Source organism: Struthio camelus, chromosome 1 (genome assembly GCF_040807025.1).
Source record: "Struthio camelus isolate bStrCam1 chromosome 1, bStrCam1.hap1, whole genome shotgun sequence".
In the NCBI taxonomy this organism is placed as follows: domain Eukaryota; kingdom Metazoa; phylum Chordata; class Aves; order Struthioniformes; family Struthionidae; genus Struthio; species Struthio camelus.
Window position 1 is genome coordinate 117462690 of NC_090942.1, and position 22568 is coordinate 117485257.

Below are 22568 nucleotides of genomic sequence, written 5' to 3' on the forward strand. Positions count from 1 at the left end.
GCATTGAAGCACATTTGACCTTCAAGTGTCAACATGCTCATCCCACAAAGATTTCGGATGTTTACACAACCATGAAGTGCTGTAACTTTTTCTCTAAGGACAACAAAGTTTGTCCTTAGCACAGTGATCAGTTCAATGGGAAAACGGTTGATATGCTAGTACAGCTTTGTGGATGTGGGCCAGCAATTGTTGAATTCCTACACGCACTTGCACGGGAATGCTGCTTGGTACAAGCACGTCTGATACGACGACATACCTCCTTGAGTCCTCTTGAGGCTGTCAGTGACAAGATCCGATGAACCCAAGCGACTTCCACTACTTAGCGTATAGCCTCGTAACGCTGCCTTTTCTCCCTTTCCCAGTTATGGACAACTTATCCTTTGAAGGCAGATAAATGCTGAGATGCTGTGCTGTCACATCGTAAGTACTAGTTTTATCAGTCCTTTTTGCCTGAAGGGCAACGTGCCCTAAACAAGAAATACTTTACTGAAAATTAACCAAGCTCGTTATTACACTTTCTCAAAGTCATTTTGCAAACCCTTTTTCCAAGGTGACAGATGAGCTCTTGGAAGCCAGCTTTCCCTAAAAGCCAGGCTATCCACTAAAAATGAAAAAGTAAGGGCATATTTATGAAAAAGGTCTGAAGTATGCTAACGAAGGACAAAATATCTTTTACAAAAAGGCACTTCTCTCCCATTTAGTCATTAATTTTTTCCCCTCTAAATCAAAAAGGCAAGTATGAACGTTAATTCATATCAGCACTCTGACAATGAAAAACCAGTACATATTCTACTGTTACAATACATAGATTTTTTTACATTTTTTTTTTTTTTTTACTACAGTTAACAAATTAAGAACCATTTCACTATGCTAATTAAAAAGAAAAATCACATTTTTCATGAAAAGTAATTGTGGCGTCTTAGTGAAAGCATTGTGACATAGAGAAATGCCAAATCTGGAAACCACTTTAGAACTTAAATTCACAGCCAACTCTTAATTATATGGCCACAGCGATATTGTTGGAAGCAATAAAAAGACAAAACATACTTAACACAGATCTTGAAGAACTGTAATATAGCTCTTGCCCAGCGTCTGCTTATATTCTGGAAGGATTACTAATTTAAGTCTGTGCAGTGAGAGTTGGTTCAGCTGTTTCTGGACCCAAGAGAACTCCAAAAGCAGCAACAGATGTAACTCAATGATGATAAACAAGACATCCACCCCACCATTGCCAAAGAAGCCTCCCGCTCGCTTCTGCACAAAGTAATGGCCAAATGGAGCCTTGCTGACTGTTTCCTGTCTATGCAGGATAGAGGACAGCACATCTTTAGCCAAGAAACGGGTATATTAAAAAGCTTGTCAGAAGTCTAACCAGCTCTCCTCACATGACTTTGGAAAGACACTTCCAAGAGCATTCACTCTTAACCAAGAGGCTCCTTCTCAAAGGTCTGCCTGCTACTCTGGCTTTGTTCTTTGGATTTCAAAACTCGAAACGTTATTTGTTTCGTTTTCATCAATTATAAGGTAAGACTTCAAGCTCTAAAGAAGAATGAAGCCAGCACTTCGAGACAACAAAACAAAAAGATGTTCTTTCATCATTGCTACAAGACAATGCTCTTCGAATAAAGATTAAAGAAAATTTCAGCTCAATCAATGTTATAAGCCACATATGGGATAGAAACCACAGGAGGGGATCTTAATGATCTGATCTTATGTGATCTTAATGATTTAAGGTTTTTTTTTTTTTTTTTTTTTTAAGTATAATTGACTAAAGCTGTAAGGAAGCATAAACCTCAATTTTTCACTGAAAAAGAGAAATTAAACCTCAGTTAAAACATTCGTTAGATGCCATCGAAGGGGACACCAACAATCAATTATTTTACAAGATAAAGGCATCTTTATTTAAGTATTGAGAAGGTAGGTATCAAGTAGGTATCAAGAAGAATATCTGACAGCAGTTGTTTGGTTGTCTGACAAACAGAGCAACATCATCTTTCTCCAGCGTAAATGATGCAACATCGGAAACGCTCAGACTTTGCCTGTAACTGACATAATTCAGAATGCTTTAAAGAAAGCAATTTTTAGTGGAATTTGTTGAAAGATAAAATACTATAAAATAATAGTGAAGTTGAAGCAATTATATCTCTCTTTACATGTGATGAAGCACTGACAGAGGTGCACAAAAAGCATACCACTCAGCACACAAAGCATGCTTTTGCTGTGACAGAAGGATTTTTTTTTTTTTTTTTTTTTTTTTTAAAGTTAAGTGCTACCTTGCCTTTTTGTATTAAAACATGTTCTAATCACAGAGCTCCCAGGAAGCATCATGAGGTCTCTTTCTATTTGTCTGGCTCAGGTAGCATCAAGTGAGATGTGAAATGAGATGACAGGAGATGAGTGACAGAGTTGATGAAGGGCTAGGAAGCAAAGAGAATTAGGACTAGCTGCATAACAGATGCTCAGAGGAAGAAAAAGTGTTGAGAGGAGAGGAGAGATGCCAAGTGAGGAAGATGATTACGCAGAAAGAAAGGAGAGGCGAGAAACAGCAATGCCTAGGTAAGGAAACTTAAGCAGCCTGGTGATAGGAAAGAGTAAAGCCTGGTGAGTCAAAGAAGGGAGTGAGGCTAGAAACCCTGTAGTCAAGCGAGAGACGAGGTGAGAAAAGTAGGACAGGGCAGCAGCCCTCAGAGATGCCGAAAAGTAGGAGAAAGTAGCTTAGAGGGAATACAACTGAGAAGTCTCATCACAAGCATACTTCCTTTTTGATACTGGAAAGGAACCCACAGAAACATATGAATGCCCATTTCAGTCCAAAACAACTTTTAGTTCAAGTGGTCAACAGCAGGTACCTAACAACACAGCATCAAAAAAGTATGTATGGAGAACAAAAGAGCAAGAAGTGATATTTCTCCAGGACAACATTTCACCACCACCTCCAGAGATACAAGACTGAGGTCTCCACCACCTGCTGGATTATTCTGCGGTGAATTGTCGAGTTAATTTTTGAACCTGTGCAGCCTTTTAGCATCCACAATATTCTGCGGCAGAGAGCTTAAGAGCTCAAATACACACTGCAATACAACATACAACTGTATGACGACATACAGCTGTATACCTGCATCTGGTTTGGCTGCAGCCTGAAACCTGCTAGTTTCATTTGATATCCCTAGCTCTCATCTTGGAAGATAGGGTGAGTGACCGTTCCTCAACCGCCCTCTCCGTGCAACGCGTAATTTAACAGACTGCTGTCACAGCCTCCAGTCATATCTTTTCAGAGATGAGAAGTTCTAATCTAGTGTGTCATTTCTTGTATGGGAGCCATGTCATACTTTAAGTAGGCACCGTTGCTCTTTAAACTCAATTTCTATTATACATTCCTTAAGAAGGGGACCAGAACTGCACAGAGCATTCAAAAATGCAGGTAAATCCATGACTGAGCCAGTGGTATAATTATGTTTTATGTCTCATTCCCCATTCCTTTCCTAATAATCCCAAATACAGTGCTTTTTTAGTACTAATGAGCCAATGTTTTCACAGAAACATCTATTAAAACCCAAGGTCTCATTCCTGAGTAGCTAGAGGTTACTCATCGTGTGCCACCATATCCATCAAATTAAGATTCATTTGTTTTGTGCTTCCATGGACATCACCCTGATTTTCACCTTCCATCTTACCTCCAGTCAATCAATATCACAAGTTCCTTCCGAAATTCCTCATAGCTTGCCTTCGTTTGTTCTACCTGAATAGCTAGCGTCATCAGGAAATGGGCCACTCACTACTTACTGGTGAATGAACTGAAAAAGAGAGTATTTTGAATGTCACAGACAAAAGAACTGATCCCCATGGAATTCTACGGGTGACCTTTCTCTGCCTTAAGGATGGATTTTTTTTTCCGTCTTATTTATCCATGTAAGAATTTTCTCTCCTATTCCATGGTAGATTAATTTATTTAATACTCTCTAGGTAATGGACCTTGTCAAATTTCTTTTGAAAAATCGAGTAGATACATTACTCTAAGAGAACTGGGAGGCAATTTCTTGTCACAAAAGCTGTACTGACTCTTCCCAATAGAATTATTGGGCTTGCCAATAACTGATAATTTTCAGCACTAAAAATAATAAATAAATAAAAGTCTCAAAAGCAGGGTTATTGAAATGCAGTTCCCCAGATCTTCCTCAGAACCTTTTAGAGATATCCAGTGACTTCCATCATTGACTCCTCCTCTGCAGTTAACAACTGCATCAAATCTGCTGGCAGCACTCTATCCTTCTCTGAGACTAGACCATATTACAACAAGATCCTATCACTGCTTTCAGTTACATGGCAGAAATCTGTGGGATGATGCTTCAGATGTAAATCAATTTAATGACATGTGGTAGGATGTACACTTCCTTTCTCCCTCCTCCTCATGCTTCCTTCCTAAAAGACTAGGCAAATATACTTTACTCAGAATTCTCCCACTGCAAAAATCAAGTGCTATATACTACAGGAAACACCAAAAATGAAAGGATAAATCAGCTCTGTGGCACTAGAGAGATCCTCGGATGAAGGATTCCTGCTTTGGCTGTTTTAAAAGCTGAGGGTATACAACGAATAGGGTGTGAAACTTATGTCGTAGCTTCACACATTATTCACAGGTTGTTATTTATCAATTTATATTGCACAGCTATATTAAATACATGGATATAGTCCACAAAGTCTTTATATGTGCGTGCGCACACACACACCCTTGTAAGGACTTTATTATTCAGAGCCCAACTATTAGTGGGTACTTCTGTTTTTGAAGCCCCCCCTTCTTCAGCCTTCCAACTATAAAATACCCGCAATTTTATCATCCTGATAGTCCTTACCTTGGGATCTTTATGAAAGTAAGTTATCTCTAATGCAATCAGGTAAGATGAGAGAAAATTCTGTGAGGAAAATTAATTTCGTCTTCAGGCAGAATGTGAATGCTGAATAGTATTAAATAAGGCATTAGGATACACAGCGCCAGGAGTTTAGAGCAAAACATTAACTAGAAGCTCATTAAGCAAGCAGTGCCTGCTCTCTGCACACAATAAGGCAGGACTTGGGAGGGGTAGGGGTGCATCACCATGCAATTAAAGCCTCTTTAGTAAGGCATGAACAGAAAGGGGTCAAGCTGTGGTCAGAGAGGCAACCTTACTTTTTGCATTTCCTAATTTTTGAGCTCTTTACTTTTTAACCTTACTATTACTTTCGGCACTACTTTTTGTGGTTAACTACTTTTCCGTAAGAGTACTGTAGAAAAAGTAGGAATGTCTAAGACATCTGGAAAGCTTAGTCAAAGTTACGAGAGAGAAAGAGTTTAGTGCAGCTAGGATTAGTCCTTCAAACAGAAGACCTGATTTGTCTTTTCAAGCTCTTACGTATTTCAAAACAATTTGGGTGCCTTTTTTTTTTTTTTTTTTAAATAAAACAGTATTTGTTACAACTTATAATGCTGTCTTGAAGAGAGAGGCATTAACGAGGCTTTCACATACCAATGTCTGCTTCCTGTAAACTACTTTTGGAGCATATATACCACTTGTTCTATATATTTTTTGCATTTTAGAGAGACAGGTATAAAACGCTTATTTTCACTAATACAATGCCTACGAAATAAATATTGTCCTAAGAATAACTTTGCAGTAATGTTGCTTTATCTCTTTACTTCAAAGTTGTTGCGCCTTAAGCTAAGAACTCGGCTAAATAAACCGTTGAATTGCTGCTTGGCACAAGCAAGGAGGTAGAAACCTCCAGAAACAGATCCGTGACTGACTGAGGAAATGCTGCTTCTCCTGGTGGGCGAGCTCATTCAGGATTTGCCTGCCTACTCCCCACTTCTTCCTTTAGTTGGAGATTTTTGTCCCTTCGAGCCTGCCAGATGCCAAATTAACAGTTTATACAATCCTGCTCTGCGAAGAAACCTCTGACAAGGACACAGTTACAAGCCATGAGACACTATCGCTACTTGAAATAATAATAAAAAGTATAAATTCATTACTGTTTGTAACAACAATCAGTAACCCAGCTGACGGTTAGCAGTCTTTTTTTTCTTTATCACAGAAACAGACTATGAAATTCAGACCAACCGAGCTCAGGTATACATGGAAAACCATCTCTATTCAGTAAAGTATGTCAGGGCACATCCTTAATTACACTGCGGAAAAGAAGCATGTTTAAGAACCTGCTTGATGAATTGAGGTCCTGAAAGCTTTCTGCAACTAGTTCAACAGCAAGGACGCAGAAATAGCAGGAAATCCCGGTTGCCTGCACAGCGCCAAGGCATTAGCAGCGTGCCAGCCCAACGGGCTTTTGGACCAAGACACTAGAGGGAGCGGCTCAGCTGGGACGGGCACCACAGGGCACCTGGGAGAGGTGTTCAGAGCCAAGGCTCTGCGCAATGAAATTGGGACACCTCGTTATCCCGAGGCACTTGCCGTTTCACGAAGAACAGGCCTAGCCCATGCAAGCAGGGCTTTCTAATCCGCCTGCCAGCGCCATACCCAAGGTATCAGTAGTAGGCAGCAATATTGTGCATTACGGAGCAAAGAACTTGGATGGAAGGATTTCACTCAGAAGGACTGCAACGGAGAGTGGCCCCTTTCACTGCACCTCGGATTTCTGTACCCTCAGTAGCCTCACTAAGCAATTCAGACTCAGTCTTTTCTGACATCCTCTCCTTCCTGTCAGCTAGCGCTGTCAGAAAAACTAGACATGATGGAGTTGTGTAAGGCTGAAACTCAGTGCACATTTTATTTAAGGAAAACAGGGTGGTGTGAGGCTTGTCTGCATCACTCACATGGCTGAGCGGAGACTTAGGCAAGCTGGACGTGGGTAGCTAAACTAGCAAGGACAGGAAAACTCCGAGACAATTATTTAATGTCATTCAGTTTGACTAGGCATAGCACGAAAAACCCAGTGGAAAGTCCTCCTAAAACATCAGGAAGGGAAGCTTTGCAAGTAGAAATAAGTACGCTAGACAGTGAGCTGAGAGAAAAGAAAAGCAAAGTACCACACCACGGATCAGAGGTAAACACGTACAGTTTGTACACTTGTACGCAAAAAAACCCACAACTGAAAATGCAAGTAGATTACCAAATGAACCATAAGAACAGTCAATTATGTGCACCTATATTTAAATGATTTATTCCAGGCATAACCTTAGCGTTTTCTTTGCTATAATTGGCTAGGCCTATTTATCAAAACTTCCGTAAGCCTTTTATTCTGACATCAATACGTGGTTATTTTACAAGCTGCTATAGTAATAAAGCATGACAAGTTAATAAATATTTTCAAAGGTTTTTTTTTAAACTAAAAAAAGAAGCAGGCTTTTGACTATGTAACTGAACAGCAAAAAAATACTTGTCATAACACCTAACCGGCTTGTTTATGAACAAAAAAAAAGTAATCAAATTTGGAGTGACAGAAGGTACATACATAATCAATCATATTCCAGTACATCTGGATCCTTCAAACACTGTCTGAATATAGTGTTTAACAGCATACATTAAAGGGTTTAACCAGTCACATTTGAGTATGCAAGTAAGCATTTTGCATAGAGCCGTTAATCAGTGTCCTGCTAATTCCCTCCTACCCTACCTCCCAGTTGCTTGTCTGCCGTGCCCATAGATCAATCCACGAACACATGTATAATTTAGCTTCTCCGTTTGCTCCAAGGCTACGGAGTACAATGAGCAGCTACGCTAGGGTATAGTTCATCCACAGTAAATGAAATGCCATCTATTCAGTGAAGTATGGCCATACGGATTTCTGAGAATTTAAAACCACCAGATCACTGGGACAAGGTTACTTGCTCCTACAGAAAGCTTGGAAAAAAGAGCCAGTTACCTTGTTTCACAGCCCATGTTATACAAGTTTGCCAGCTGCTTTTCCTCCTGTGAGATGTGAACAGAGGAAAAAGTAAATCAAAATTGCCCAGTGCCCATATCCTCCCAAAACGGAAAAGAAGAAATTCTGCCTTCCTACTGCAGCCAGTGGGAAGCTCTTCCTCTAGCTTTAATAGGGTCAGAATTGCAGCTAGGATATTTTTCTAGGACAGTTTTTATAAACTGAATCAGAAATCACAGGCTTCCTGGCACTGCTCAATGAAACCCTGCAGCCTTGCCACACAGCAAGCTTATGTCATTGTTTTGGAACACACTGGTCTTAAAAGCGTATGATTTTTGCGTGCTGCAGGTGCGAGGATGCCAGCACGCACACCAGCAGTTTATGCCAAGGCAGTACTGCTCATCCTTCTTCTTCGGTCAGCAAATCCTACTGCTCGCTGTCTTTGCTCGAGCTCCAAAACATATTTGTGCCTCCGCTAGTCAAGCGGCACACTTCTCCCTCAAACGGCATAACGTAGTTCTTTAATTTCTGTACTACTTAAAAAAAAGAAAATACAGACAGTAGTAGCCACGTCATTATTCAAGAGAACTAAATACCTATTTCTGTCACGAAGTGGCTAACAGAGCTTGGCACCACAAGATGCACATGCTGCCATTTTCTAGACATGCGAAGATAAAAATAAAAATCCTGTTACAAGAAAAATGTGTTTAGTGTGTTCGAAAAAGTAACCAAGATTCACCTGACAATTTTCTTTTCCTAAAAGGTTTCCCCTCCTCAGCAAACAAACCGTACAGTAACTGTCTGGGTTGATGAAAGCATGCAGGAGATATATTGGTAAACCAGACTTATTGCACGGGAACACTTTTCGCTAAGCTTGCGGTTTTAAGCACATTGGCAAGCCCGGCATGCAGACACAAATTCAAACTTTACTTACAAAAGTAAACAAAACTGATGATGCTTTTCTTGTTTGGGTTTAGTTAGAATATTTTCTGGGGTATATTTAAGCAGTTATTGCATAAACACACGGCCTTTTCAAATCAGGGGCTTTCATTCAGCCTTATTTAAATTATTTACTGTTTACCTGCGTTAGCTGCATCCAATCAAGAAAAGGAAATATGATACCACATAATCTAATAAATGTGATCAAGAGTACTAAACTATATTGCTACAAATAGCCTGCATTAACTGCCAAAGAGGTCCATAAGAGAGAAGCTAAGGGCGTAGCCAAGTACTATAGCAATACGCTCCCTTCACTTCTCAGAAGGCCTCAGCTAAGGACTGAGATGTAAACGGACTGTGCAGATGACGCTCTGGCCTGAAAGCAGATATATTTATGCCACTCAGTGTCTCTCACCTCTGTGGAACATGAATTTCAAAACAGGAGAAACTACAAGCTGACTCAGTATACTGAGAAGGATTCACACACACCAAAGTCTATAAGCCTACAAACTGGTTATTGATGAGGAACTTTAAAACACCCTCCCTAAGAACAGATCCCAGCACGAACCTTGAAAGCTTCTACTACAAAAGGTGAAAAACATACACACACGCACACATATATATAAAAATATATGAAAAGATTCACACAGGACTCAATCAGTTGCCCGCTGGCAAACTTTCTTCTTGATTCTCATTACTATTAGAGGATTTAATGGTGGTCTTCATCAAGGGTCTACTTGCATTAAGATTACTATAAATCAGGTCTGCTAGAGCCACATTTCCAAAATTGTTCCTCAGCAGCTACTACGCCAAGGATACTGGAGAGGTACAAGCAGAGCTGATAGCTAGGGTTTAACCTTAAAATAAAAATTATCCTCTAACAATAACAAGAATTTAATTGATGGGGGCGGGGAGAGCTCTTACAAGACTTATTTTAGTTCTGTAACAAATAAAATTTAGGAAGAAGTACTCCAAGACAGACATGCTACTGCTTATAGTGAGAATTGACAAAAATCAATAACCCCATTCTGACCTGTCTGTCCAGGCTGCAAGGCTAGTTACTGAAACACACCTCATACAATAAAAAAACCAAAAACAATGTTATTAGAAAGATAATCTGTCATCAAAGCCATGCTCCAGAAAGAGACTGAACTCAATGAACCAAGTTCCTGTCTCCGGGCTTAGCCCTTTAATGTACAAGACAGCAAAAGTGTTTAAGATATCTGTAACTTGACTATGATTATTTGACCACAGGGAGGCAAAAAATATCATAGTAATAAATTAATTGTGCAACTGGGGAACTAAAAGGGAAATCAAACGGATGAGGAGCTCCATGGAAAGACCTATATGATTCAGAAAAAAGTGTTCTGGATTTTGACTGTTCTGCAGAATGCAACTAAATCCTTGCTGTGCAGCTCCTAAAACAGAGCCTTTAATCAGCATTAAAACCCATGAGTTGAATCCCAGCTCAAGTGGGAGCAGAGTATCACACTACAGACTTTCAAAAAAGCGTCTATATGATCATAGTTCACTGGTTTCATGCTATTAAAATTTCAGGGAGCTGTTCCTAAAAAAAAAAAAAAAAAAAAAGGATAGGAAAGGACAATCAAACAAACAGTGCTGGCGTAGAACTGTTTAAAATTGTAACACTCAATTTGACTGCGAAAAACAGACCAAAAGCAAGTTGTTGAGGACTAAGCAAGCTCAGCTTCCCCATGGGCTGTACTTCTGCCCACAGACCCACACACACGCTTGTGGAAAAATGACGGACTCCTCCAGGCTTGCCCTCTAATGCCCTTTCACCTGAAGACAGACAGCAGCACTTCAACCACTGTGGGACCACACACAAAAACTTAAGGGCTGGTTGGGGGAAGAAATGACAGATAATAGTCAAGTTCGTTATTTTTTCCTCCAATGGAAGTACTAACATAACCTCTCTCCCTCCAATAAACTCTTGAGAACACCATCATCTTCTATGTTTTTGTTTCTATTAGTTTTACTTTAGTCAGGGTCAAAGTTGAAGGGCAGGGTAAGAGGAGGATGACAGACCTAAATGCAAGCAGGCAAACAGATACAAATGCATAAACTTCAGTTATCAGGAAATCGGGCAAAAAGTAGCATATGTGGGGGGGATTCAAATATATAACATAGGAGCTAACAACAGAGCATTAATGGGAATGAGGGGCTTAAATACCTTCAAAAGCGTTGCCTACAAGAAGCTAAGCCTAGCTTGCTACCTAAGATAGCAGACATGTAAATCTAGGTAACCTTTCTTTCAAAACAGCAACTTGGGAGTGATGCCTTAAAAACCCAGGTCTAGTCCCTAACTCCTGCAAGGCATCTGCACACAATCAATCCTGCTCATAAATTTTTGAACCTCATTCTAAATTACTAGGCTTCTTGTCCCTATTCCTTTTACTAAAGGAGACTGTTTGAGCTCCCTATTCGTCTTCCTTATAATTTCCAGATTAAATTTATTCATGGCCAATTTATATTCATTTGCTCTTGTGATTACATTGTCTTTTATCTTAAATTAGATTTTAAGTTCTCCAGGGCAATGACGAAATCTTCCAATGTCAGTATATAATCCTGAGCATAACGGTTCTCTGATCATAATTCAGTGCTTTGGTTACGATGACAATACCGTAAATAATAAAAAATATTTTTCACAGCTCCACTACTCTGAACCTCTTCCATCACATCTCTAATTCGTGCAAGCGCACTCACATAGAATTTTATCAAATATATTATGACAAAGTTAAGTGAGTCTGCATTTCTGCCCCATCTCTAATAAGATGCTTATCTTACTCTACAGCTACATCTAAGCTACAAGCTGATATTTTTATCTTTACTATGCAAAGCTAGAGGAAACATGACAACAAATGGGTAGAAGAGCATGCCCCTTTTTAACATTTAGAAATTTGGTGGAAGAGGAGAGCAATCGCCATAACTCACACAAAGGTTAGGAAAACACTCACTAAGAGGCTTTCTTTTGCACACTCAGAATTGGTACAGATGGATTCCAAAAAAGTAGTCTTGAATTCGGGTACTCCTTGAACAACACTAATGCTTAGAATAACTTATTCATTCTTACCTGTGGTAGCATCAACAACTATACATCCAAGAGTTAGATACGTGTATTTCATATCCACACGATCATACCTCTTAACATTCCATCAAGTTTCTAGATAACATTGCCCTGATAACTCTATAGATATTTCACACATCTGTTGTTTCGCCAACTTGGACTCTAGTGGTAACAAACTTATTAGTTATTCTGCAGTTCTATTTCCATGAATTTAGCACACTTGCTGCTGGGCATCAGACACAACATGCCATATTTCTTTTTATCTGCCCTGAAAAAAAAAATGCGAATTTTCTGGAATTTCTTGCATTATTCATTTTATGGAATAACTGGTCAAAGATCAGTAGGCTTGAGTTACTTTCCACACACGAAATTTCAGCTGTTTTGGCTTAATAGAACAGCAAACTCCAACTGGTGCCTACATTTAACCACGAAGGCAAGTAGCCTCTTTATCATACAATTCAAATGATACTGGAAAAATAACATGTTTAAACCATTCACGGAATAATCTCAAGAAAAAATTGTGCCTAGGATGTTAATGACAACATCAAGTGAATATGATTCTCAGTTTTCTGAACGCTGACAAAAAAGCTAACAGAGAGGTAAAGGTTAACAGAAAACTGAAGGATCAAACCTCCCTTTTAAATTGGTGAATTGATTCAAAGCATGAATCAATGCCACAGGAGAGAATAGCAAGCTACTGCTACAAGACAACTTGCAGAAAGAAACAGGGGATTCTAAAACTTAACTTTTCTTTGCTTCCAATAAAAGCAGGTTTCCACTGGCTTTCACAATAAAAGATTGAGCACTAGATACAAAAACAGCCATGAGAAAAAGAGCATGCATCTAGGGAAAGAGATGGATCGCTTATAAGCAAAGAACTGTAAGCTTGGAACGTGTGTACGTCTACAAAAAGAGAAGAGAGAATCGATAGTGACAAAAACGTGGGGAGTAAGCAGAAGTGAGGTTTGCAATCATTTCTGAAAATAGTATCAGGTAGAGCCGGAGTATTTTCTGTTGAGTGTTTTTCTGTTGATGTAGCTCCAAAAGATGACCAAATTGGACAAAACCCATCTCAGAGAAAATAATCATATGCAGATATGAGAGATAACTATGCAGATTCGTCTTCTTTTTCCTTCAGAAAAGACTGAGGAAATCAAAGGCAGAAAAAAACAGATGCAAACACTCTGTATCACTCACCCAGACACCTGTAGGGAACCACAATATGAGAGTGACCGTTGCACTGCTTCCATCCCCTCTTGCACCAGTTTTGGATCGTAACTGGCTGGTTGGCTTCAACAACGTTGGTGATTTGCAATTCAGGGTAAACCTAGCATTAAAACATAAAGAAAAAAATGTTATCACCGACACGATCTCTCAGTCATTCAATATTGTTACATGCATGTGTCATATGGATATCGCAAAACAATATTCTATTTCATCTCTTTTCCTTTTTCTGTTCCATATTATAATGTCTATTTACTTCATGGTAAGAATATTTGCACTTACCTGAAAGGCGGGTGCATTTGCACATCAGCAAAAACCCGTAGCTGTTGGCTCTGAATATGGTGGTGGTAACAGCTGGCTGTCATGTCTTTTTCAAACAAACAGTCACGCTTGACTAACTCAGTTTGAGTTGAATATATCAATACTTGGCCAGCTTATATTCTTAAGCTAAAGTTCACCTAAACAAGCGTCTTATGGTTGGCTAAAACACCCTCTCTCCTCCATGCCTAGGTGAATCATTCTCCCTGCAAAACTTGGTATAACGGGCCTAATCTTGATTCATCTAAAATTCATAGCATGCCTTTATGCTTTTCTTAACCATGTTAACCAGCCTCACGTTTTTCCCCACTGCAGCCTGCATAGTCTGTTGAATCAATTATTCATGTTTAGATTTGCATCACTAATGCTTCCTTCCTTCTGACTTTCCCAAACTGAGATCAAATCCAGTCTGCTCTTAATACTGCAATACACTTCTACACCCCCACATTCACTCACAACCACACCATCATCAAACTGGGTAACTCAGGTGTTGGCAGCCATAACTTTGATCAATCTGTATAGTTGGCATTTTACCTCCCTCTCTTCAGTCCCATATATATTTACCTCCCCTTTTCTGCTGCCAGTAACGGCCCGGCTGCTCTCTTTTGTCAGAAGACTGTTCTTAGACACTGACCTCTTCTGCAGACTCACCTCTCAGCCATCCTCTGTTAAGCACATCTACATTAGCATTTCAATTTAATCAGGAGTACGTTCCTTCTTATTATGCCTTGGTTCAGAGCAGAGTGGTTTCAGAGCACACCAACTGGATTCATTTTGGATAAAACTGAACTGGAAGATGTGCTCTCAGGAGCACACCTACAGCCTTCCAGCCCCTAAAGGATGTTTAGTCCACACAACCAGGCTAGAGCTAAGCAGAAGCAACCCCTGCAAACTCACACAGTCTGGCTGCTGGGTCCTCTGCACTAGCGGCTTCACTCCATGCTCCCAGCTCTCCTTGCACCATGTTACTTCTCAAATCAGTGATCTATCTGTTAGCTCCTAAGATCAAGCTTAAAGTGGACTTGCTTCCCTTTACCTTTCCTCAAGCAGTCCTTACCAATTTCTGAGTATGTCACATCTGAGGATTTAGGTAAATTGAAAGCTAGTCTGCTCAGGCTTACCACTGGAAAAGGAATATAGGAACAAACCCTGAGGAAAAGTAAACAACTGGAGATAGATGAAAAACATCCTACAGAAAAAAAATATAAACGCAGTTAAAGAAAGCTGGTTTGAGACTGGATGAATTCCAGGAGTCCTAAACCAATGCTTGGAAAGTAACTCTAAGAATCTTTCTACTCCTCTCTGAGGAAAAAAGGATTAGACTCAACCACATATCTCACAAGAGCAGAGAAACCCAGTGCCAGTCCCTCCCGGCACTCCCCTGACCAAAGGCAGTGAAAAACAAGCAAGTAGACTCTTTGACTAAAACTCAAATAAAAGTTTTAGACTTAAAAAGACAGAAATGAACAACAGTACAGCCTTTTTAAGATTTGAGACCAGTAATCTGAATGAACGTGGCCTGGTCTACACATCTGTGGTTACAACAGAAAGCAATCAAAGCATTACTGGAGACACACGGGAAGAACTACTCACTTTCATTAACACAGTAGATTCGTAGAATCAAACTATATTGATTAACAACTTAACACGCATGAAACAAAGCCAAGTACACTAACAACACGAAGGAAACAACTAGTTGGTTAGAGAAATATTTACTCCACTTAAAAACTATACTTTATGCTAAAAAGAGGTTAAACATCAACCTTGCCTTTTTTCATCACGTATTTCCTGTTACACACAAGCACTTAAAAATAGAAGTCATCTGAAGAAGCTTTTGCCAGTTTAGACAGCATCCTCAACTCATTACAGTGGACCATTAAAGACTGCACAGAGGCTTCAGATGCCATCTTCTGTGCTAACCCAGCAAGCTAGATATAGATCACTTAGAGGAAGCCCATAGACCAGAACTGAAAACTCAAAGTGAAAGTTTTCCTCCGTTCAGAAGATAGCAGCTTTGCTCTGTTCTTTTGTTTACTCCGCAGCAGCTGACCAAGGCTGATGGGTCACCACCTATTCTACAAACATACAAACATTTTCGCAATACTTGCAGAAAGCAAGTGCAGAAGGATTCACTGCTCCCTCTGCTCTATCCGTGTTTCAAAGGCTGAATTCTGGATTGAAACAGCAAGGTTGCAAATTAAATGAAAGCTCCTCTTTCTTCTTCAACCTTATTACTTTTTCCCTCGAGTCCCCACAGTTCCACAAAACAGGTCTGCCCATGCTCACACTCTTGATGCTTGTTACAGCACTGCCAGAACAGATTAGGATTCCTCCACAGTGGGAAATTTCAAACCTCAACTGCCGGGCAAACATTAGCTCTTGAGGTAACTACCGCGCCTTGCAGTGTAATGTGCAATATACAACAGAAAGATTTGATTTTCTTTAGACACTGTGCTTAGCATGGGCATTCTGCATTTTTCCAGGCTTACACTCCCATAGACATTACATTTGAATAATTACAATCCATGGTAATATAATATTGGATGCTACCACAGACCACAAGCTTGATACATCACACGATATCATTTACACATTCTCAGTAGAATAGGGTAAGTCTCACTTGTCACACCCAGGGGAAGCAGATGCCTGAAATGAAAGTGACTGAAGAGTGTTCAGAATGTTTTGACTGGAGGGTGAAAAAAGAAATTGAGAAAAACCTCAAAATAATTTATGCATTCACAAGAACGTATACACAACATGAAAACAATTCAGAACAGAACTCTTATTCAGGAGTGAAAGACATACTCAGTTGCTTTCCTGAGATGAATTTCTAATGAGTAAGAGTGAGCTGTTATTGTAGAGTCTTACCAAAACATTAAGATTGAGAAAAAGATATTATTTTAGTTTCACTGTTTCACAAAAATCACACTTTTAACTTTTGGTTGGTAGTGGACCAAACTTTTAAGCAGTTAACAGAATTTGACAAAACTACACCGGAAAGTAAAAAGACAAAGCCTGTTCTTCTGTTTCTACATCAGTTACTAAATTCTTAATTTCTTTTGACAGCTCACACAAAGCCTTATCCACCCTTCACAAGGAAAAACAGGCTTTGAATTTCATTATCGATAAGTTAATGCCCGTAATGTGTACGCACTGAAAAAAGTTTCCCTAACTAGACTTGCATAAGATACTTGCTCTGAATTGAAGTGGGACCTACTTAGTGGCACGAAAAAATGAGATTCATATTTATTTATAGTGTCCCTAATGAGCTATTGTTCCTCCTGGATAGCCAAAATGAGTTGCCTTAGAAAACTACTGGAAATCTAAAATTTCAACTTTATCATAACTTGTTGCACAGTAATTGATTTAGTATGTACCAAAAGGAAAAGTCTGGAAGAAATAAATTTATATATAGTCTAAAAATTTTAAGTGATGATCGATATTTACAGCTGGAGCATTATTTACTTCAATTTTCATTTGTGACTTTTCGTATATATTGCCTTTAAGAAACAAACAAAAAAAAAAGCCTCTGCACTCAGGCTACTCAGAATGTAATGCAATCTTCAGGCAAATAACTTTAGCCATACAAAGTCTGATGTCACTTGGATTTATAACTAAAATGTAAATGTTCTTAATGAAGAAAAAAATTGAATTTTGACCTGCCTGGCATACAAAAGTGGTGATGATGATACAATTATGACAGTGTTACAGTAACCTATGTGCTCTCTAACAGGAGACATCAGGATAATATCTAACAGGATATTAGATATTATTTTACAGCAAATTTGGAAGGAAAGAGGAAAATAGGATACAAAATTGGAAGGCAGAAGAACACATTAAAATAACAAAACAGACATGTCGGCACCACAGCAATCCATAACACCTGTGAGATGGAGCAAAATCTGACAGTGGGCATTTCGATACGGCCAACATGTGCTTTTGCATGTGTGTATTTATTCCTAGGTCTCTTGGGTATGAGGAGCACTGGCTGCTCACATGGAACGGGGGCTCTATTTCTGGAAAGACCAATTTGGGCAGCGGCCAGCGGCCTTCAGTGAACACGAGCTCCCCTTGGCATGATGCGGGCCAAAGGGCCGACGGGCCTCAAGAGCGCACGGACAGGTAAGCCCTGTGCTGGGTTGATATTGCACGTTCGGTGTCGCAGCCGCCAGTGCTGGGTTACCAGATCCAACTGTGGCAGAAACAATTCGGAAGGATTTGGATAAACTGGAGAGAGTTCAAAGGAGAGTTGAGGAGCACTGAGGAGAGCACGCATCCAGCACGGCGTACATGCTCGACCCCGGGACTAATCCCTGCAGCTGAACAGAGACAGACCTACGGCCAAGCACAGCTGCAGTTTACTACTGCCTCCAGGAATTTAAACTCTGTGAACTCCTCAATTTATCAAACAAATCTACAACCAGAATCAGTTGTGGGAAGTTGAGACAGGACAACGGTGACCGCAGGGTGCTTAACCAACAGAGTGACTTGGGGAGGGCTGCAGCAGCCTAGCCACAACCAGAAATTTCTCAGGAAAATGGGAAATTTTTCCCTAACAAGGATACGCCTGTTGAGCCATTGCAATGAGACTTAGAAACAAGTAAATGCTATGGACTATGCTAGGCACCTGCTGATATTAGATAATCACTCCGGACACATACCGTATTAATTGCAACTAAATCTCTAAGAGATACCCTATTTACACAATCATAACAAAATACATCAAGGATTGACTAAAAAATTCTGCACCAAGTCATATATGCTTGACAGAAGACAACGAACTCTGAACATCTTAGTGCAACTTGAAGGAATAATTAAGTGTAATTATACGAGACAGTCATAAAAGACACTTCCATTTGAAAGCATAGTATTTCCTCTCTTGATGGTATTCATTTCCCCCTCCATCTTCTAGATTAATTCTACCCATTCAGAATACTGTTTCTTTTATCAAAGGTTTACAAGATTAACCTTGGTTAAGATGATGATTGAGAGTTTAGCGGAGTTATTTCAATTTACTTCTGCATTTTTTATTATACAGGTAAAATAAGAATAAAGCTCTCATTTTGATTACTATTTCTGTTTGAACTTGAACATCTTTTCCTGCATATTCTAAAAGAACCATTATAGGGAAGAGAGCAAAATTCAGTTTAATAGTATCAAATGGTATAAATTACTTCGTGAATGGAGCATGTTCATTTCACGGAAACAGTGAAATGGAACACCTATGCAGGCACTTGTGCACACGCATGCTCACACGCATTGAGCTGTATAAAAAACCCTTAGATTAAATGTTTTACAACATAGTTAGGAAATGGTATCCATCTTTGCTAATAACATAAAACAGCAGAAAATCTTGCCAACAGGCAAAAAAGTTTAAATACCTTAGAAGTTTTCCGTGAAGTGCATCCCACAGCAATGTGAATTCTGACTGGTCCAAATCAGAGATGTGTGTTAGTTTAACTGCCATGAAATGCTGCATCAGTCAGAGGAATATATGTTTTCTTCTTATTTCCTTTTACTCTTTCCCTAATGCTTCAGTTGTTTGCTTTGCCTATTCATGATATCTTGGTTTAAATTAGATCATACATTTGGTTTTTAGATCTGCCTTTCACCCTAAGCTTCAGCACCTGGCACAGCAAGATTCTTAAACTAACTTGAATTCAAATATAATTCTCAATTTTCTACTGTGATAAAGAGAGAGAGGGGAAAAAAAAAAAAAAGGACTTCTCAGTTTCTCTGAAAGTTCATTGAGCTAAAACACGCTAAAGCGTCTCTAAAACATGTTACTGTAAAACTGATACTAATTTGCCCCAAATCTGAAAGGTATTTATGAGGTGACATTTTGTTTGAAATCTGCATCAGGCAGCTAGTGATAGTATCTATATTAAAAACTAAATACAACCATACTGACCACAGAAAAATTAGAAAGGTGTATATATATACACCCAGTTTAAAACATCACCACCACACACACTACCACCACCAAAATAGAAATCTCTGCTGTAAATAGTCAAAAACAGATCAAACACATTCAGGTGGTTTTAGCAATCATATCTAATGATTTGAATCAATTTAATACTTTGATTCACTTGAAGAAAGTGGAAGATAACTCAAAACTGAAATACTCACAGCTTGGTTACAGTCAGACAAAAAACAAACAGCTGGGTTTGTGGATGAGTTTTCTTCCAACCTGACCATGCAAATTTGTACTTTTAATACACATTCATAACTCCAGATTACTTTAATACTCCAAACAGTTCACTGAAATTATTAGAAAGTTAGTTTGGTTGGCTGTTTTTAATGTTTAAAAATGTAATGGATATGAGACAGGTAAATGTTTACCTTTGTGCTTTTAATGAATGAATAAAATTTCTGATCCTTTCAAGCAGGTTGCATGCAGCTGCTATAAACATGAACGAACACATGTATTTAACATCCACTATGTAGAAAGACAGTCTTAATATTGCTTGTGGAAAATGTCCTTCTGACAAGTGAGCATATCTGAAGGTTGACTAAACAATGCTTCGACTGAACAAAAGTCTTCCCTTCCAGATGAACAAATTAGAGTTTGATTGAAACCATTTCTGTTCCTTTCTGGAGTGTACCTTAAAAATCCTTCCGAGGCTAGACCTTCTGAGGCCTCCAGAGGGCAGAAAGCAAGCTACAAGTTAATATAACAAAAAGGAATATATCATCATCAGTTGGTTTCCCGCATTTCGGTAGATACATTCTCAAACAGCAGTAGCAAGCAGATATGTTGCACTCCTTTTCACCAATTCATGATATCCACACAGGGGAAATATAATTATTTGTATGTGTCCACGCACAGTATTTCTGCAGGCTTTCCAATGCGTGACTTCTGAAGCAGCAACGCTGCAGAATTCTAGCTGCCAGAGATCAGCTGCAACAATAGCGGCATCAGACGAGCAACAATTACACAAGCACAGTCAAATCTGAATGAAATACCCTGTTCTCAGCCTTGTAATCTGTTTCTGGAAAAAGAGACAGCTATACAGAGATCCAAGGTATTATACGTGCCTCATGTCCAAGTACTCTAGTTTATTACTGCTTTTTACAACTGCTTTTCTACATTACTACAGAGAGTCTTGGTATAAGGTAATTTTGTATTTTCATTGATAAAATATCTAAGCCCAGGCTGAGGACTTGAGAAGTAAGAATTTAAGAATCAGGAATTTTTGTACTCTCTGGTGCATAGTCACTTAACTTAAAGGCTAAAAACAAAGCCAAAGCTAAAAATCTCCACCAAAAAAGCAGAACATTAGCTGAAGAAACACTTGTAGAAAGACCCTGCTTTCAAATCCTTTCTTATTTGCAAATTAAAGAAGGGCGGCAGGAGGGAAGAGATTCACATGAAATTGCGCACATTTAACACATGCATATATGGATCTTATTACATTTATCCTCCTACTCACTCCAATCAGTCTGTTCCTTCAGTAATTCTCTGCGTGACTTATAATTTTTGAACTTCATTTTCTGTTCTGCAGTCATCTCACATGGATAAGGGATTGCTACACGTATGGGCTTAATCCCTGTGCTGAATTGCCAAGCATGGAGGGGAAGAGAAGCCATGCAAGTTTTAGAAAGATTTTAAACACTTTGACACAAAGATCATGCTATGCGTAGTCAAGTTGACTACTCTGGAGAGTCCCCTGAGGTCTAAAATCTGCAGATAGTAGTTGTTGTGTTTCATAAGAAATGAAGAGTAATATTGCCCTGCTTGCTTCTTTCACAGTCATATAATATTCTAGTCTTTTCCACATTTCCTCAAAAAAAAAAAAAACATGTAAAAAAGTGCTGCTGTTCTTCTGTTGAATCTATCCTCAGAAAGAGTTATGAAATATGAACAGGAATCTCCTCACTGCTGAGTCAAAGCAAAACAGTTACACTCAACTTAGCACTGCAAATATTAAGGTATTTGCATGTTTACACAGTAAATGTTCCATAAAACATACTTGTAGCTCTCCTCTAGGCAGTGCCCCCATCAGCCAGCTGGACAAGAGTTTTCACCTTCCCAGTCCAGCACACTTCTCCAAGTCAACATTAAAGCCTTTAATTTTCTGCCAAGTCTCTGCTGGCTCAACTATGCTCTGTCATACCTGACCAAGCTCTCTCTCAGCTTTCTCAGCCACAGAGGCGCTTCTACCACAGAAGTAAAAACTAAACGGCTGTTTAGTATCCCAATGGTGCATGCCATTCTCTATAATACATTCAAGTGGTTCACTTGCTACACGTGAATTATGATGGGAAAGTGAACAAACCCAGCTGCACTGGTCCACAGTTCCAAATTGATTGAGGTCTCAGATGGTCGTGGGACAACTTGAGAAGGAATAAGACAACCAGGAAGGAACAGCTCTGACTCTGGACTGCAACTCCAGGACTATCTGCCTCTATAACTTAATCAGAAAGTTGCACTGCTTTCCGACTGCTATTTGGAAAGACAGAACCCTTTTAATCCTCCACTTGAAACAGAAGCAATCAATCCCTAAAAGTAAAACTGCACCCAATGTTAGTGCCTTCCAGGCTAGTCAGTATCCTTCGCTTTAATCCAACCCTGGAGACAACTTTATGGAGACATAACACCAGTTATCTTCAGTCACATCACCTAGTATTCAGTCATAACTTCTTTCACTTTTTAGGGGCTGCAGCCTTACTAGCTAGCTTCTCAAACCTCAGCCACATCTGTAAGAGTTTCATATACTGCTCTTAAAAATATTTCTGTAGGACCACCTGACAAATCTCCTCCTTCCCAATGTCTCAGCTGCTTCTCTATTACATATAGAGCGGCATACTGCCATTGAGCTCACGCATTCTCCTGGCTCCTCCCATCCCAATCTACTCATTGTGGTGTCCTATTAGTTCCTATTTTCTATTTGTCTCCTCGCCCTGTGCCCTTTATATTTTATCTGAAGAAGCAAATGTTCTATCCTTTTCTCTTGTGCATCTTCAAAACCTCTCAATTTTTCCCCAAAGCATGCAAAGCCAGCATGTATTTTAACACTCGTCAGTTGTTTCCTTAACGAGACCTTCATTACTGATCTTATCCTTTGGAAAAGGAAAAAGAAGAAGAAGAAGAAAAAAGCATATGGGAGATGATCAACTTTCTAGGCATTATCCACCAACACAGGTG

At 39.3% G+C, this 22568-nt stretch overlaps 1 protein-coding gene across 4 annotated transcripts in view; it reads right to left on the reverse strand.

Moving 5' to 3' along the window:
- APP (amyloid beta precursor protein) overlaps positions 1-22568 on the reverse strand; it is a 231062-nt gene that overhangs the window by 139555 nt on the left and 68939 nt on the right. For all 4 annotated transcript variants that reach the window (XM_068911547.1, XM_068911542.1, XM_068911533.1 and 1 more), the window contains exon 3: positions 13076-13205. In XM_068911547.1, the coding sequence (XP_068767648.1) occupies positions 13076-13205 (130 nt within the window). The remainder of the gene's footprint in view (positions 1-13075; positions 13206-22568) is intronic.